This window comes from Temnothorax longispinosus, chromosome 7 (genome assembly GCF_030848805.1).
Source record: "Temnothorax longispinosus isolate EJ_2023e chromosome 7, Tlon_JGU_v1, whole genome shotgun sequence".
In the NCBI taxonomy this organism is placed as follows: domain Eukaryota; kingdom Metazoa; phylum Arthropoda; class Insecta; order Hymenoptera; family Formicidae; genus Temnothorax; species Temnothorax longispinosus.
Window position 1 is genome coordinate 5,614,862 of NC_092364.1, and position 20,695 is coordinate 5,635,556.

At 37.5% G+C, this 20,695-nt stretch overlaps 1 protein-coding gene across 7 annotated transcripts in view; it reads left to right on the plus strand.

Moving 5' to 3' along the window:
• LOC139816880 (neural-cadherin) overlaps positions 1-20,695 on the plus strand; it is a 202,599-nt gene that overhangs the window by 165,958 nt on the left and 15,946 nt on the right. For all 7 annotated transcript variants that reach the window (XM_071784688.1, XM_071784683.1, XM_071784682.1 and 4 more), the window contains one exon: positions 19,636-19,779. In XM_071784688.1, the coding sequence (XP_071640789.1) occupies positions 19,636-19,779 (144 nt within the window). The remainder of the gene's footprint in view (positions 1-19,635; positions 19,780-20,695) is intronic.

Sequence of the window (20,695 nt, forward strand, 5' to 3'; positions counted from 1 at the left end):
TAACCAATCGCATTTGCGATCCCACTTATAATCCTCCGTGGTTGCCAATTCGACTTGATAATCAGCGGAAACGCGACTGTGATTACTTCGTCCATTCTCGCAGGCAGCTGGCTACCAACTCTTCGTTCGAGAATCTAGATCAATATGTCCTTTCACAGAGAGTTCTTATCACAATCGCTCGTCGAGGATCACAGCGAGATTTCACCGGCAATCCCAGCGCTGAACGCGATAACGAGCAAGTTCGGTCGGTCGAGCCATATCGATTTAAGTTTAATTATTACTCCAATATCGGAGTAACTGTCGTATGACAGTTTCTCGTTAAAACCTCCTCTGTAAAGTTTGAGATATCGTTTGAATTTGTATCCAGTATCGAAGTTTGTACCTTCGTACCTGAATATTTTTTTTCAGTTCTATTTATATACTTGTTTCAATATTTGTTTAAATATTCTTTAAAATGTGCTTTTACCGAAAATGTGCTATTAGGATTTTTAATAATTACTCATTGTCAGTCAAATGTGTTTCTCTCTCTCATCGATATTAAGTCATCAGTGTCTAAAAATGAAAAATTGATTTGCAACTACACAGCATTTATGCAGTGCTTGTAAAAATACTCTTCATAAACATTACCTGCTCGGACGTTAGAAAATCTTATTTATAAAGGCTTTTTTTTTCAAGACGGCGAAGCATCTCGACCTATCTTGAGAAACACACTTAAAAGTCTTATTCCAAGAAACCAAGTCGCGGACAAAGTCATAAACGTCTAACTCCCGAGAGTTTTAATAAATTCGAGCCGGTTATAAAACACGCGTGCTGCAGAATAATCTCTCCAACTGCGCGAATTGCGCGTCGAAAATTCCAATATTTCTCCGCTCGCGAATCACCCCGTAAAAGAGTCCGCAGTAAAAGTCAGGCGATGTCCGCTCGACCCAGACAGTATTTTAACAACCGGTGTCATCGGTCGTTAAATGTCTCATTAGCGGAAGTCGATATAAGAATTTAACGCTCATCGCGAATTGGTATTAGAATTCACGCAATTTCTCTGTAACCTCAATCAACGTAACGCGAAAGCCATCATTTTCGGAGTTGGTAATTAATGGCGCGAGATAAAAAATTTTGTATTCTCGCTACCAAGCTTTCAGCGCGCGGCGCACTATTATTTCGCTGGTCCTTCCCCAGCGCGAATAAGCATGCTTATGAGAAGAATTACGATGCGAGGTGACCATTAGAATTCTGATACAGCCGCTACAATTTATAGCCGGCTGTAAATTAATTCACGCTCACCGAAAATTAATTCGTCCCGCTCGCATGCCATTTTTTATTAGTGTCCGCTTATTGTTGCATAATGTTCCCGCGAGCGCGCATATTTTCGGAGCTCTAATCGAAACTAACAAGAACTCCACCGCATTAATATCCCACAGATCACATTATACGCGTCGTCAAATTATGATGCATAAATCAAAGGTGAATATTTTCAATTCGTGTAATCTCATTTAATATTGTCGCCGAACAACGGAATTTCGTCAGTATTTAGATAATTTAATATCGCAAATAATTCTGTTTGTATAATGTATAATTATAATTTGATTATATTAAATTACATTTCGAAATAGATAATTAACAAGTTTCGTAATGTGTGAATTATTGCATTTTAATTAAATTTTCTATGAAACCTAATTAATATTCTCTGAAAAAAATACCTATTTCACAAATAATTGAATAATTCGTATTAAGTTTGTCTTTCTGCAAAAATTTTATCATCTAATCTTCTGCTGTTTATTTGCAGAAACATTTCCTTAATTCTATAATCATAGCGCGCATTCATTCAAAATAAGATTTACCTTTACGAAACTATAATAAATTCTAAAGAGAATATATTATAGTGAAGATTAATCGAATTATATATTTAATATTTTCACAAATATTTTCTTTCCCCAAAATGAGAATTTAAAAATGTTATATACGACAAAATTTTCTTTGAATGAATTATTGCATGATGATAGCGAAATGTTATAGCACTGCATTGGCATAATATATTATCGTTCCATGCTATAGCTCATTCGAAGTTTTGACGATTGAGTTTCGTGGTGAACTCATTCATCTCCGAACGGAAGATATACTCTCGCAGCGGGCCACGATACAGGCTCACGAAACCTGAAATTGCTTCCGAAAGTAACTCCTCCCAGTCGAGCGGTAACGCGTGCCAGTCAAACAACGCGAATTTCCTCTGACCCCATCCAGCAGCGTGCATTCCGCGAGCGTTGTGCTGCATCTTTCTAAACGAACGCGGCCGGAGCTGTCTGCCGGTCAAGAGAGAGCTCGTAGTTTATATTTTTTATTCTCGCCACGGCTCTCTGCGGAGCCCGCATATGAGTGTGAGAGAATTCCTTACCCGTTTCGTGTGAAATAGAGAGAAGCCTTTCGCAATCCGTTCCGTTCTCGCGAGGGAGGGGCTGCTCTTAACGAGGACGCGATAATACGACTTCATCAGCGGTTCCCGCCCTGACGCAGCTGGAATTTTGCACACCTCGGTCGCATTCCTTCGGGAAGTTCGCCATCGTCTTTTCAACCGCAGTGACAGACGATGACTAGGACGCCGACGACAACGACGGAAAACTCGGAGGAGCTTTCCGAAACTTTCTCCCAGCGTAGTTCGCTCGGCCTCGTAAGAGCAATCCCTCCGCAAGTTGCGAGTGACTGATTTTAATGGACTGGCGGAACGGGGAATAATTGCTTAAATTTTATAATATTTCTCGGTTTTTATGAAAATTTATTAAAAAGTCTAACACGTCATTATACTTGCATAGTGATAAAAAGTTACAGTTATATATCACTTTAGCAATGATAACATTATTTTTGCCACATAGTTATGTTTAAGAAATTAAATAATATTTAGACTGCTATTAATTATTATTCACATCATTGCAAAAACTAAAATAATTTAAATAATAAAGAAAATATAAAATTGTGTATTAAAATGATAATGATATCAAAATAATAACTAAAAAATAATGTATGCTCAGTAGTAATGATAAGATCGTGACCTCTTTTCGCATTAAAAGCAATCGCAAATACACATTTCCATGATACATATGCGCTTGTACAAATTACACTACACGGATTCCGATCAAGTGCAATTCGCAGCGTTGCAACATATCATTAAAAGCGAAACGCTCCAATAATTTGCCCGTGCACGAGTGTTATTAATACTCTATTACCAATACCAATACGAGTGTCATGCTAATATTAATATGATGTTTTTGCGACGAAAAGTTTCCGTGAGGGATGTCAAACTGTCGTCGGCAGCGATCGATCGACCTTTGTCGTAAAGCATTTTGTTTTGTCTTGCATAAGTTAACGTGTAATTAGCTTTTGATATGTGCCCGCGCGCATTTGCTTAACGATCGATCCGACAAATATTTGTTTCCTCAGAGTTCCAAATTGATATCCAACCGCACAATGCGGTGTTTAAAATAATCGGCCATATATATCTTGGTCAACCAATATCTCCTGGTCAACCGCGGTGTCCTACACAAATATTATTTTTAAAGAGAAATGTTGCTAGACATTTTATTCAACAAATATTTTTCTTTCTACAAACGCCAATTAATTACTTCATGTTTGAAAATGGTACCTGAAATATTATTTTCCTAAAAAAATGGTTTCTTTCGGAGAGAATAACGTGCTTTTAAATTTCCCTCATGACAAATTTCTGGAATCTGACGTACAAAACTCTTCAAGTGGCAGTAGAAATATATCAAACTGATATATACTCATGTTGACAACATGAATAATGATAGCGCGCGGAATATTAACAATAAAATTTGACGACCAGCGGTGACTTTGAAATATAAAATAAGCTAGAAAAATCTTAAGGTATTCATGCGAGATGGGAAAAATATTAAGACTTGCGAAGAGATTAGTCTTGCGCGTGTGTGAAATGGCGCGAACTCTTAACTCTTAAATCACGATCAAATTAAGTTAACTTCGGGGAATGGCCAATATCGCTCGCTGAATTGCAACTAATTTTTCATCACGCGATCTAAGCGCGCCGTTGTAAATCAATACACAGTGTGGCGCACCTGTGCACGCGTGCCCGGATTTCGCTATGTCGAGAGGGAATTATTTATGGGACCGACGCGGGACAGTGCGGTGCAGCTTTTATCGCGAGCATCCGAGTTATCCGACGCGCAATCCGGGGGAGATACGGTATACGGGAATTTTTAATCTCGCTGTTACCGCGGCCGCTATACGAATCAGACCGGATTCGCGATTGTAAAGGGAAGAAACGGCACAAAAACCGCCTAGGGAGAAATCGTCGGCCGCACACGCGTCTCGACTTTCCGATCTTCTCGAATTATTTTGGCAACCTTTCAAGCGCGCGCTACGCCCAGAATTGCGGAAGAATCCGCGAACATCCACTACGGGATTTTCATTATCAGCGACAACGGAGGCGAAGGCCGCCTTGCTCCGGGTAAAGCCTGATTTATAGCGTGCACGATCTAAACTGTCGTGCAACTCACGGAGCAGACGGTACACGATTCGAGGCAAACAACTCGTCGAAACTTGCTGTTTCTCTTCAAAACCTGATTAAGAATTAAAATTATTAAAAATCTTTTAAAATAATTTAATCAAAATATTAAAAATTTTTTAATTGTAAGCAGATATATTTAATAATTTTCAGAAATTATACTTAAAAAAGAATGCTAATACAATCTTAATCTGCAATTAATTTATGAAATCTAATGTACAAAGAGATTAAATTAATATTTTTATATTTTTTATGCTTAATTATTTTAAATTTAATATTTGATATTTTAAAGCAATTTAATTATTTGTAATTAACTAACAATAATTTGTTCGATTTAAAATATTAAAAGAAATAATTTTATATTTTTGCTTCCTCATAGAGGAAGCTTTGTTTTTATTATAATATTACAAACAAATATATGTATATACGAGTAACAAGGAAAGTAGAGTTAAGCGTGGTTAGTTGTGCGTGAATTAACGCTATGTAACATTTAATTAGTAATTTAATACAAATTATAAATCACTTTATAATTGAATGTTACATAACGTTAATTCACGCACAACTAATAACCAACTTTGACTCTTAAAGCTTACTTTTCCTTATTGCTCATTAATTTTAATATTGAGAGTCTTTAGTTAATTAATCATTTACAGGATCATTTATTTAAATATATATCTCTATATATATACTTTTTGTAAAAAATATTTTTTGTTAACTCTCTTCTTTATCTTCTTTTTTTCTCTTATCTTTCTTTTCTTTTCTTATACGTGACATAATTCTGAAGCACTACGAATCATATGTTCATGTATATCAAATAGATAGTACAGCATGTAGGATTTTACACTGTATGTTTAGAAAGCTTAGTATACTCCATCCAGTGATATCAGCTTTGGACCAGCATGCATGCCTTGGGAAACAGCGAGTAACGGGTAGCCGGTTGCCAGGAAGTAACTTCGCTTCCAACGAACCGTCCGCAAATTAGTAGTATGGCATTGTTCGCGCAGTTCTCTATATTTGCATAAAGAGGAATTTATAATAATCCGCGCAAGCTGTCTCGACTAAATCGTCAAAACGGAAGCGGTAAAAGTACAATCATAATATGTATACACGTATACTTCCACTCTCGCATACAAATTTTTCAACCAATTTTGATAATAGCTATATATAATTCTCTTTGTTATCGCTGTATTTATAATTTAACATGTTCGATGAATTAAGCGTGACACAATAATTGCACACATATTTAACAATACGTTCTTTTAATAAATAATTTTAGAATAATAATATAATTTATTACACAATTTCGTTTGTCGATATATTTGCAGATATTAAAAGAATTGCAATTACAATAAAAAATAAAATATAAAAAATTTTAATCAGATCTCATTAAATATTAAATAAATGCGACATATCTTTATTTTTTTAATTTTACTACATTTGAATTTATTTTCTTCTTACATAATTTTATTCAACCTAAAAAATGAAGGATTTTTTATTATAAAACTTCAGGTATTTAAGAATTATATTGCCTCTTCAATTTAATTAAACTCACATAAACGTATTTTATTTTATCCTAGAAATAATTCGGCCCTCAAGAGTCACATAATCACGTAGTCTCGGCGAACGTTCATTAAAAGCGAAATAATGGCGGATAAAATTCTGCAATTTATCACAGTCGATGAATGGATCCTAAGGTTACGCGAGAGCTGATTATCCGCTTCATTATATATTATGCCGTGTAAACTGGTGAGCTCTGCCCGCCATGTGCGCGATTCTAATTTTGTATGAAAAGTGATTATCCCTCTATATATAATTATCCTGTAGAAAATTATGCCGTGAGAAACGAGGTATATCAGACTTACATCACGGCAGCTTGCGCGATTAAACAATGCGCAGACGAGTAGAGATATAAAGCGCAATAGGTAGCGCAACATTTGCGCGCGCGCTGCGACTTTCATATCCCCTAACTCATCCCCCTGTTACGAGATATTTGGCCTGCGGTGAGAATACCGGTCGTATTTGTTCAATTAAAACTGGCCAAAAAGAGAAACTGGATACACAACGGGAGAAAATATTTGATAACTGCTGGGTGTCTACAAAAAAAAGCGCATTGTTTTTTCTTTTATGGATATATTTATTTTAGTTACTATGCAAATTTAGACATGGACCATGCAAACTAAAATAGGCACACGTATACGCAGTGATAAAAACGCGAAATACGTGTATTTTTTTTTATTTTGTAAAAAACCACAGCAAATTGAAATTATAGAATTTTGTGTAATAATTAGAAAAATTGTTTTTCGTCGGGAATGTAATTAAAAACTTATTAAAGCGAAATTGCCTCAACGCTCCACGTAACATTTACAAAGGTATTTAATTTTTATCAAAGTCATCGCAAATAACTTAACAGCGACTGAAAAAAACGCGCGCCACAGAGAAACGTGTGTCAGTGTTACGGAGATCTCCTTGTGACGGCAGGTGCTTTGCGATTCTCTTCGGTTACGTTGCTGGTTACTGCTCATGAATAAATCCGGTTACTGCTTTCTTATTATTCTAATGCAAAAGCGCTCGGAAATTCGCGTTCATATTGCATAAATCCGATGTCGAGTGGGTCGTTGAAATTTTTACATCAAGCGCAAAGCTTCCGGCGAATCGGTCCCCGGGGCGTCTACAGCACGCAAGATATTTTTTTTCTTCCCTTTATATCGGGCCACGACGAGGAGAGAGGATCGCAGATATAAAATATTGCTCGGAGAGACGCCGGAGATTACGGCACTTTTCCTCGAGATAATATCGTCGCCATTGAAAGCGTAGCCGCTTAATTTTTCCATGCTCGATGCGCAAATTTTTTTCCCTATTGAGCACTTGTTACGGCGCGACACAATATCCCATCAAGAGGGATTCTACCAGCAGTTGCGTGCTATTTCTTGTGACTTGTTCTCCTATATTTGAATATATTTTCCACTGGCGACTGGGGATGAGGGGAGAAGAGAGAGGGTGGATATTCTCCTACTTTTCCATCGCCATCCTTAAACAAAAATACCCGAAATAAGATATTCTAAAGAGAAGTGTTTTTGATTGCAAATAGCTTCATGAAAGTCCGATACCGCGATGCAAATAAAAAAATATTGACACAACGGATAGGGTCGGGAGTTTAAACTACAACCGCATCAGCTGTTACTGACAAATCTCGTGACAAAAATTAAAGATTTGTCCGTTTCGAATTTTTTGTTTAATCAAAACTGTAATTTTCAATTGGTTTCCGATATTATGTGTTTTTAACAGCCAAGCATCGGATTTAATTATTATAATAAAAAAATTTGAAATTTATGTAAAAATTGAAGTTTTGCTACCTATATTTCTACCTTAATTCTCTAAATTTTTGGAATTTTTATGAAAAATATTTGTGTAATTATAGTTTCTATCGAAATGTTAAAAATGTGGACATATTATTATACATTTTGCACATAACTGCGAACTACTATTTTACTTATTTTATTATCTATTAATTTATTATTATTTATAGCTATTGTTATTTTAAACATATTGTTTTATTGGGAATTTATTGATATAGCAAATTACGTTTATGTAGTATAAACGCGCACACAATGTTTCGCAAATTTTTATCGTACTCCGCGCGTAGGTTGAACGAGGCATCGACGTGAAATATGGCGCACTGGAAAAGAATTAATGATAGTCGCCGGAAACTTGGTCTGTCTACTTTTCTTTGCCCCCGCAAATTTTCAGCTCGATACAAACATTTTCTTTTGTGTTGGGGCGGAAACATTCTCCCGATTTTGCACACTTCCGATCGTGGATCAACGTCACCCGTTGCATCGTCTCGTTTGGCAACATTATTCTATACTTTGACCCACAAAGTTTCTCTTCGAGCGGTGTCGATAAATCTTTACGCAAACAAGACCCCGGGAAAGTTGCGCGAATATACGAGCACGCGGGAGTGTCTTCGTCGATAAACATGTGGACAAAAACGACGATATACGTTTTACAGCGTAATGCTTCTACCATTTTGTATATCGAGTGGCAAAGGGCAGTCAAACTTTTGGAAGATAGAAAGACTCTCCAAACTAGCAAATTAAGGAGACTGAGAAATTTTATAATTGAGGGAAAGTTTGTGACGTCTTGAAATGTCATGTATATGTTCGTGTATAATTCGGTTCTTTACAAAATTCTTATAGGAAATCCACAAAAGACCCGGATATTGCGGAATGAATAAAAATTATTAATGTAAATATAAATATAATTTATAATATATTTATAAATATAAATTAATAAAAATTTTAACTTACAATTTCATTGACAGAATTTAGGATTTTGCAAAATCACTAGTAATTAGATGTATAATTTTTATTCATTCCCGGTGTTTTGTGGATTCTCTGGAATTTTGTAAAAAACAAAAAAAAAAACAAATTGCGTGAAAAATCCCTGCAATATATATATAATAAAGAGAATAATTTAAAAAGATAATTTAATGTTCGTAGACGCGTCACACACTATTTTATGCATTTGTTCTTTCAATTTTAATATCGTCGATAACGGCTGGACGTCTCGCTTGATTTCAAAGGAGAGCAATTTATATTTGAACGAAGTTGAACGATGGTAAGGTGTATACCCAATATCCTACCATGTAACAACGGAAATTTATATTGTTCTCCAACAAAGTATACAATAAATAGAAGTATATAGGCGACTCAAGAAAGGATTCGAATGGTTTCATTCAATTTATAGATGTATCCTCGTTCGTTTACTTTCAGAGTCACTCTATATCGTGAAAAGACAACAAACATATAAAGCAATCTTCGAAGTCATTCCTTCTTGAAATTCCTGTCGTAACGCGGAAACAATCCTCCGTATTCTCTAGCTCGAACAAAAGCTTTATAGTGCATAATGATGTGTCAGCCTTTCATTTTTTTTAAGCTGTGACAATTTACGCGTATTCGTAAATATATCCATACGAATGAAAACGTAATAATTACAATGATAACACATTAATTACAATCATCTCGCGTTTTCATTAATATGACAAATAGACACGAAAATGCTTGACTGTATGAAAATTGATTTCCAACCGTATTTTACACACGCAGAATATAGGATACTTTATTGAAGTTTGCGTCTGACTCTGGCGCGCAATAACTACTTCACGTCTTACCTTACCAGCAGCAACTACTTGCAACAAAGATTAAGCAAATTTGCTAACTTCTACTAACTCCGTCTGTTTCTATATTACATCGGTTGTAATCTCAGTTAGCGCAGAAAGAACCTTTACCTAAACCGGGAAATTTATACAGCGTGTTGTCAGTGAAAGCAAATACATAGCGACAACAACAAAAAGGAAGCAAGAAAATAATCTACAACGTTCGCAGACGATTTTCGACCGCGACATTCGGCGATTTCGACGTCGATTGACTTCGTCGCTGAAATAATCCTCGGCCGGACGGGTGCGGCGCGGGTTTAACATTTCCCGATAAGCAAAATATATCGTCCTGGCCAGCGTTTGACGTCGCCCGGCCCCCGAGATATATGGTTCTCACTAACACCCCCCGAGAGTTACCCAAAGTCGACGGTAAATTTCGCGCCGCGTCTCTCCCCTCGTTCCCCTCGAAACCGCCCCGCGTTCTCTCGGTAGTACGGGGGAAAAATATCGAATATTTTCGACGGAAGAGCGCAGCGGTGGCCATCGCGCAAGAACGAACGGGGAATTTCGGAGTCCGGCGCGTCGAAGCCGTAAATCTCTTTCTCGTCGCTGCTGCTGCGACCTGCGACGACGACGACGACGACGACGACGATCGAGGCGGGCCCTGTTCTATCCGTTTAAAATTCCGCATCGGCCGCGTTTAAAAGCCGCGTTTAAAAGTTCGCCGAACCGTGACGTCCTTGTCAATTTTCCAAGCTTTTTAGTCTTTTTACAGCCCGCTATGCGCGCTATAGCTATAACTTTGCAACACGTAATCGTTTAACTCTTTCAATGCGAATAATTTTGTTCTTTTGCATTTTTATTAGTAAGTATTCGTAAATTTTTATAACTCATAGAAGTCCGATATTGAAATGTTTGTCTCAAGAACGATAAGACGATTTATTAAAGTATAACTAATTCTAAATTGGCAACATATTCTTAATAAAATTTTTAATTTCGATTTGTCGCACGTGTATATATTCGAAATAAATCGGCGCCGTAACGTTTCGGTGACGACAGATCGCGACTCTCATCAATTGGTCAACGAGCTCATCCAAATTACGATCGGAAGACCCGGGACATCCTGGGATCCCGGACTCGATATATATCGCTCACGGGGAAGGGCAGGGAATGGATTAATCCTCAGAAAAATTTACGGGCCACAAGGAGATATCGGCGCTGTCGAGACAGCCGGTGTATACGCACATCGTTCTCGCGATTTATATCCCTAAGGAGCAAAACGGCGACGAGAGTAATGGCGCGGCGATACAGCTCGCGGAGACTGACAGGTGAAATACGGAACAGATCCGAGCGTTTTGTTCAAGTCGCGCATCAGAGACGGAGGAAGGACGGTCGGGCGAATTATGGGCGACGTTGTACCGCGGAATCCGATTCCGTTTCCCATCCTTTCTCTCTTTCTCTCTCTCGCTTCCTCTTTCGCCAGGAACCCCGCCGCGAAGTATGGGTCCCGATATACCACCGGTACCCCCCTCCCCCCCCCGGACGAATTCCACGCGTGCGTGTACAACACGGACGCGCGCGCGATAAAGCTCGGATGCCACCTTTCCTTGGCGCGCCGTAACGCGCGACACCATTTTTTTTTTTTACGGCGATATATCTGCCCCGCGCCCCGCGTATTTATCTCACTCCGAGATTTACCCCCGCGGCGTGCGGAGATGTAATTAAGTCAGGCATGCCTGTTTTGCCGCGCTTGTTTAGCCGCATGAATGACGGGATTCCTTTATGGAGGCCGCCGCGGTTCTTTTTCGCACAATTTCATTGGAGATATACAATAGAAAACTGATATAATTAACCGAGAAAAGAGAGAAAACCTTTAAATTAAAATTTTTAAGCTTCCCGTTCGCGCAGCGTTGTTCTTTTCACAATATTATTTTAACCGCATCGGTGAATTTACCGATGCTGCGTGACGGCAATTCGTACAACAGAAGGCACAAATATAGTCAAATGGATAATTTGATACAAGAATGAGCTTAAGTTTAATTACCGGTGGAATATCTGCGTTTACAAAATTATTGTAACATCTTATTGATATATTTCTCAATCTTTGATCATAAGATGGAAAAATCTATGCAACAATACGCACACATGACCTGCAGTATTATTTTATAATACTGAATTATATAGTATTATGTAACGAATTTTTGAATTTAATATCTATAATATATATAAATACGATTCAAATAAATTTTTAAATTAGAATTAAATATCTGCAGCATATATGATGACTTGCGATTCTATATCTATACAGATATAGTGCTATATCTGGTTGTACATAGGACAAGATTAGTCACATTAATATATCTGTCTATATATGACTGCATATAGTTGTATATAATGCTATATCTAGTTATATGTAGGGTGCACTACTCATATATCATTTTATCTGGCTTCACATACATTTATATACAATTAGATATGGTGTTATATCTGGTTGTACATAGGACAAGATTAGTCACATTAATATATCTGGCTATAATATATGACTGCATATATAATTGTATATAATACTATATCTAGTTATATGTCGGGTGCAGTACTCACATATCATCATATCTAGCTTCACATACATTTATATACGATTAGATATGGTGCTATATCTGGTTGTATATAGCGCCAGATTAGTCACATTAATATATCTGACTATATATGACTGCATATATAGTTGTATATAATACTATATCTAGTTATATGTAGAGTGCACTACTCACATATCATTATATCTGGCTTCACATAAAATTATATACATTTATATACAAGTAGATATGGTGCTATATCTGATTGTATGTGGGACCACTGATTGCACATGTGGCCATGTATAATTAGATATGACCCCATATAAAAACATATATAATTATATATATACCAGTTATAATGATATATGATTATATCTAATCATTTTTTCCCGGGAATGTCGCAAAAATATTAGTAAAGCGTACAAAGTTATTTGGAGACAGAATGGCGTGAGAAATATGTGGTCCAAGATTATATATGTCATTCGATGACAAGAGTTCCGTTGAGAACCTCGTTCATCGGCTCGCCGCGAGATACAAAAATTCCTACGTGTCGGGCTTTCAATCCACCAAATCCTCACGGAAGGAAGGAAGCGAGATCACGGAAGATGGCTGAAATACGGCGGATTACCTCATTCCGATAGGTCGATTTTTCACCAAGACATGACGAAAGAGAGATGTCGGATGACGTTGCGGTGAATCTCGGCGAATCAATCTCTGTCTCGTTACAAACTCTCGCCCTTCATCCGACTTCATGAAGTCGTACGTTCTCCTTCGATATTTTGTCAGGATCGATCGTTCACTCGCCGTATACCTAGTTACACGCTCGAGCAGTCGAGGAGGATTAATAACTACTGTGTATTTCGCACGTAACATTGGAGGGCTAATTAATCGCCTGTCGGCCTTTTATATGAGACGGTATAGGGATCGAGATATTATTAATAAGCTCACGGCGCAAGAGGAGAGCTATATAGCTAGAATTGCTGCCAGGTTTCTGGAATTGCAAAAGTTTTAGTAACGATGCTCTTAATTATGTCGATATCGCTAATGCTGAGGAAAATGGAATTTTATTGCAGATCGGTCGCGGCAGACGTTATTCGTATATTTTAACAATAATGCCATGAGATAGTAATAACGTTTAACGACAAATAAATTTAACGAAATAGTTAAACGTAAATAAAGCCTAGATTAAAAAAATTCTTAATTGTGTAGAATTCAACGAATGCCAATCGCAAAAGCCACTCTGACTCGAGTAAGTACAGTTCCAAAGGTTCTTTATCGAGATTTCGCAAACTTCGAATTCTGAAAATTAGCAATGAAACGCTTTACGCACCAATGTAATCAAATTCACAACTTCAACTATTAAACTTTGCAAAAATAGCCACGTGGACTGCAATAACAGCTGTTTTCTAATTGAATAGCAGCTTCATTGATTATCCTCATTTCTAGATTAGCTCTCTCTCTCTCTCTCTCTCTCTCTCTCTCTCTCTCTCTCTCTCTCTCTGCTCTCTTTATCTTTATTACACTTTAATAAATACCACTATGTGAAAAGCCGCGTACAACTCCCGCTATTACGCAGATTGGTCATAATGCGGTTACATCAGCGACGTAAAATAGTGACATGTTCCATTACACTAACGAATGGAACAAAGTTCCGAGACGATTTTTTACAATCTGCGCCAACCACGGCGGTATGAACTTCGCGCGACGCGAGAGTTGATCATCCGGATAATTAATTTACATCGCGCGTGTGTTACCGCTATAAATTTGCGGCGAAATTCCGCGGTGGTATCTCTCAGCGACCGTATATACCGTAATTTGCGTTAATCGATTAATTGGCCAGTTTCCAATCTTATCCCCCCGTCAGCATTTCGCAGCTCATCGAGCGACAAGCTTCGATTGAGAGCTTCAAATGAGAAAGAAATTATCTCTCGTGTGCCTCGCGTAGAAAAGAAAAATAAGCCAAGAGCAGAGCAAGTTTTGGCGAACTGTTTCATTATCGAAGGGAGAAAACCGAATTAATGAGGATTAGCGCGCTAATCGACGTTGCAACCATCCCTCAGAGTTCTGATAATCGCCCGAGGGTAATTAAATTAAACATAATTAGAGTGCGGCATCAGAAGGCTATAAAAGTAGGTCTTCGGGAGGATTAACGCGCCAAGTTAAATCACTTTTGTAAACTCGGATGTTATATAAGCTTGATGTCTCTACTTATCGCATCATCCATATTTCTCTCGCGGCCATTATGACTAATAAATGGATATACATACATATATCAACTGAAAAAAAAACCGCACAAAAGATATTCTTTTAAGTTTACTATTTTCTATATTCTGTTTTACAATACTAGCGATTTTATTATTTTACTGCTCATTTTTTAATAATATCTTTTCGTAGGTTCGATATTTAAATTTTTTTATATGTGAGAAGTGACAAAAAAAGATTTTATTGATAAAAAAAAACTTAAAAGATATATAATTCAATATTTCTTAATTAATTTGTTCAATTTATTGTTTCGCATAATAAAATAAAAAATAATAATAAAACTCCCCACGGCGATAAACAGTCCCTCTTGAAAATAAAACCGTCAACGCGTTCGCTTTGTTACGCTCGTCGGTAATGTATAAAGTGCATTACGGATCATAAAGCGATCAGAAGGCGAGAGCATAAAAATGAGTCTCTTCGAAATCGCGGAATATTAAGTTTACACAGGATATCTTAAGCCAACCGCAAGAACATTTTACGAATAGATCCCTTCAGGGATTTGATATTGATTTTTGCTGAACAAAAAACGTCGAAAGATGTAATGTTCACACTTTTTTTCTATTCATTTCCATTGCATGCACATAATATTAAATCAAATCTTTTATTTGCATCGGCTGAATACTGCATATTAAAGAAACGAGAAACGGCACTCTAAAAATATTTTTTATTAGCATTGGTATAATAATAATATAATTTTTAATAATTTTATATAATATCCGTTAAATAAGTAATCGTTACTTCGCGGCTTTGTGGCAACTAGTTATACCGATACGGTTATTCGATCAAGATACCCATAATATTGTAATAAACACGATATTTGAATATTTCGCAATTACGAACTTCTGCTAATCTCTAAAATCTCAAATATAACTATGAGACATTTATATTTAATAGATATAAAATTAAAATAGCATGAGAGCGTGGCAAAATTTCATCGTTGATAAATACTTCGGGCTCGATTATTATCTTTAACGAAATTACGAGATTAATCAAAGTGAAATCTCCCTGAGCCGTAGCGCTGACACCGGCGCAAAGTCGACCCTTAATTTACCAGCATATAATTCCAAGCTGGCAGGTGACCCTCGAGGACCGTCTTGGCGTTAACGAACCGCTCTCGTCTGTGGGATCGAGAGTGGCGAAAAGCCTCGAGGGTGCTCGTATTTTAGGAACCAATCGAGTGTTGCCAGGGTGCGGCTAAGAAGCGAATGTTCTCTCGCCGGCGCCGTTGGGACGATGCTGCCGCACTCGGTGCAAAAGGGGAGAGAGACAGGGATGTGGGGTGGTGAGGGGTGGGGGCTTCATCGATTTCTTACCCCGTGGCCCAGTAACGCGTTTCGTGGGACCGTCCGTGTACCGTCATTGGGTGTAGCTACCCCCCCCCCCCTAACGAGAGAGAGAGAGAGAGAGAGAGAGAGAGAGAGAGGGTCTTGATGCACCGCAGGATGCAAGCTCGAGAAAATCGCTGATCGTCTCTCTTCGATCGTTCGCGTCGAGTTTTTGCGCGATGGCGACGCTTAATCCCTCTCGTTAGCACGCGGGATTTTGTCGTTTTAGCTTTTAGCGCGACTCCGAGAGGCAAATCTTTTGCGATATTAATTGGAAAACTTTACGTCATTATATTGTCGTAAATATAGGTTTCAAATAGGCGAGCGTACTTTCTAATAACAAAATCCTAATCAATTTAATTACAATATACGTACGCGTTATTATGCATGATGGTTATTTAATAAGATAATAACGATTATAAAACTAGAAAAAATTGATATTTATTTAACAACCATTGTTACTGGCTTAAAGCGACATTTATGTTGCTTTAATGTTGCATTAAGTTTCATTAATACCTACACGTAAATAATTCAATAATTAATTTGAATGTCCATTAGCGTTAAGCTTTTCGCCGGTGATTAATTTATTAATTCGCGTGCACGTTTACAACGACATTTAATATTTTTACCATAATACAGATTATTTCCATTATTAAAAATTAAAAGTATTTCAAACCAAAATTTTCTTATTTATGATTAAAGATCGTTATCATATTATGTGTAATGATTATAAATTTCCAGAATACAGCTTACTAATTGTAATTATTTATTTCTTGGTAAAAAATAATGTTCCTTTAAAAGAAACATATTGAATAATGGAATTCGGTATTTGATGCATGTCGGCATGTGAAACTTGGTCGTCGAACAAAACAAAAAATGAAGACAGAGCAGGTTGAGCAAAACCAGAAACTTTCCAAGAACAGTGACAGTTACATGTGTTTAATTTCAGAATGTGTATCGTCGTCGCTTTCTAAGGATGATAAATTCCCGTAACTATGGCAAAACTTATCCGCCTGCGAAAAATGCGCGATCCATCTCGATTATGGTAATCTAGTATCGCATTACCGCGCGCGGTATACGATTCGCGTTTAGTGCTAAACGCGAACGCATCGTGCGCATCGTGTAAAGTTGATGCAATCTATTAAAAGGAAAGCTGACGTTCCCCCGTTAACAATGATGTACAACCGGGGCTGTAACATTTACGATAAGCACAATGATGAATTATCATTACGTAAATTTTGCCTATCACGATCCTCCTCGTGTATTCGCGTGTGCATCACGCGCGCATCCGGGGGGGGGGGGGTACGTAACTTCATCCCAGTTACGTTGGAAGCTGCGAGCTTACGAATCAATCATGTCACCCGACCGCGTTATCGCGCGCGATCTTCATAAAAATGAGCCGTAGTTATTTCCCCGAAGTTATTAGCGATAGCCATTGCAATGATAAATTTCTTATTCTTTAACGGCGAGACGGTTTAATAACCGGTTGTCCAGAGTTTAATGGCAATAATCCCGTGTCGTAACAGATTTTCCAGAGTGCCGGATTGGTTCGCGTGCAGTTGTTTAATTGCTCATATTGATGGCGCGCCATGGGCTGCGGCCTCCTCCGCGTCTCGCAGAGAGTTTGTTTAGATTAACGTAAGCCCCGGAATTACATTTTGCGATAATATCTACATCGCATTGATGTAATTTGCAATAACATTTCTTGACTGCTCTCTATATTTGCGCGATTAAGCGAACTAAAATATTTATTCGGCAAACAAGAGGCTTGATCGATCACGCATTTGCACCATAATCGTTCCGTTAATTGGTTTTAAACGTATTCGTACCAATATTGAACAGTTAAATAGCCTCGCAACAAATAATAGTGAAAATTTATAATTTAAATGGATAATAATTTATTATGTTTAAATTATAAATTTATTTTATAAACAATGAACATTTTCTACTTATTACGAAACAATTGCCGGGCGATATTAATTTTCGCTGATAGCGAGAAGTCCATTACAGTCGCAATTTGAACGACGTGAAAAACAAGGTTTTTTTAATGATCGTGAATTGTAAATTAACTCCCTTTTGCGAAATAACTAGAAGCTTAATTTCAAGATTAAGAACATAATCATGATAAGAGATCCTCTCGAATATAATTAACTCCCAATTAAATTAAACAATGGTCATGCACTCGCAATGTTAAGGTCCACACGTGCTCTCCGTTTCTAAACTACCTCGCACTTAGCGGAGTGGCGAGAAACGAGAAAGGACGGGAATGCCCGCACTCGAATTAACTTAATCAACCGAGTATTTGCCGAGCAAAGAAAACGGCCGTGGGGGTGGATTCAAGCAGGACGGAGAAATCCTTGGCAGGATGACTCCCGGGGCAAATTGGCCGCGTGGCGCGGCGTATCGTCGGCGTTGAACGGACACGGGAATACATTTTAATGGATTTTCTCTCTTGTTAATACGCTCGGTGTACCCGCGCGCGTTCCGCTACATAACAACGTGCGATTTCGCAAAATAAATACACGCTCGACTTGCGCTGCGTGCTTTTAAAACGGCTGTCGCAGCTGTGGGGGACGAGAGTGAGCGACGCGAGGCGCGAATTCGGAACATCCGCTGGATATAAAGCCGCGGCCGGCGCTCATTGATTTAATTCGGCGATTAATTAAAACAAATTCGTCGCCGGTTATAGGGGGCGTAGTCTGAACTTTTAATAACACGGCGGTGTAATTAATCGTACGTTTAAATCCCTTTATAATGGACCGCTCGCGGCGCACCGGCCGAGCCGATAAAATGACAAACATATTCCTTGTGCATCATGCCGCGGATTATGCAAAATTTATGCGGAACTGATCGATGTTTACCGTTCTCCTTACCGCCATAAAATGCGGTTAAGGGCTTAATGTACCAATCCAGGAAAAAGCTTCCCTCCGCAATTATACATTTTTCTTCTAACGGGCAACCTAGTTCCATCAATAAATGTCTACTTCTGGAATGAAGTGCCGTTATCTGAAACTACTTAACCTTTTTGCTCGCGGCGACCGGTAATTGCCCATCTTAAATTTCCGTAGTGGGGCGAAAAAATGATTAACGGTCCGGGATTCTTTATCATCCAAGTTTCCGTACTTTAGTGCAAAGTGCATTAAGACCAAGCCGCGGGAATATATACCGCGAGAAATAAAGTTAGGGTAGCGTGCCTCCATCCCTAGGAAATTCTTTTTTATATATGGTTTGGTATAATAATTTATTTTCAATATTAGCGACACGTTCGATGAACGTGTATGTACGTTTAATCAAACGTCCAATTATTGTAATTATTTATGATATTATGTAAGATATCGCGTAAGATATTACGCAATAGATTAACACTTTGAGTGCCATATCACTCATTTTGGGTGACGCGTAAATTTCCTATCACCTATTTGTGAATGACGGTCTTATTTATTCAATTAAGAGTAATTTTAATAAATATTAAAAAAAATTAAAGAAATAATATAGATTTTATTAAGACATTAAGTATACCTAAAGAACTTATTAATTATTATCCACGAGTTGAAAATTGTCCCGCACACAATCGCCAAGCAAAAAAGAATATGTGTTTTAATATAATTTTTCCAAGTATGACTTGTTTGTATCCAACTTTTAAAATTAACAATTTAATATCTCTGATGATTGATGTAATGTTAGATAGGTACACTTACTCCGTTTCTGTTCACTTCTAATGCCATGCGTTTCTAACGCCCGATTTTCTATTTAAAATTGATCTAATGATATAAATTCTTTTGAATGTTACAGTAACAAAATTCATTCGCATCGGGATAGCTGACAAGAACGATAATCCCCCATATTTCGACAAGGGCCTCTACGAGGCTGAGGTAGATGAAAATGAGGACATTCAGCACACGGTGCTCACCGTCACCGCCAAAGATCACGACGAGTGTAAGTACTGGCCTTTTTAACAATATTATCTCATTAATTATCCGTATATATCGTTTCCATTCTCTCGTATTGCAGACTATGCTGAAATTATTCATGTCCATGTATATTTTAAATATTTGTAACTATGTTATAACGACGCTCGTCATGCCCGTATGTGTATCTTGGAAATATTTGAGCAGCTAATTGCAAATATGTGTAGTGTTAATTCTAACATGCGAGATAATTAAGGAGATATGGAGAGGGAAGTTTCGTACCGCGGTCTCATTTGTCTCACCGGGATGACAAGTCTAACATGATGAAATAGAAATGCTCGCGAATACAATTGCAAACGTCATTCTCAACGGTTATATTTCACGCGTAAAAGGATTGCCATTTCCAAGAAAATTGAAATCATTCTATTATCTCTAACTCACAATGTACCGAAATTAATATAATTATAGATTGTATATATACCATAGAAATGTTTGCCTCCACAGTGAGTGCATTTAAATTCGGTAGTAAAACGCGAATTGTAGTTACGCGCAATACGTTTCGAACATAAATTACATAAATAAAATCTCACCTTATTTACTCTATTTCGATATTTAATCTTTTCGAGTAATACGGATAAACAGGGCCATTATACGAATTTTCACGGCATTTTGGAAACGTTTAATTTATGGCTCAACAAATATCCACGATATACTAAAACTGATGTTTACGATTCCATTTTATTTACGTTCACAAAATACGCAAAAGACGTTTAAATTAGATGCATACTGTATTCCTTTTAAATTTAAATCTTAATTGCATAGCTGGCATTGTGCAAATAAATAGCATTAAAGAGATGGTGTATGGAGGAATAATACTAGTATCTTGTGATTAAAATCTGCTTGTACAAATAAATATAGCATTTCCTCCATGCGCGTGCGTCTGT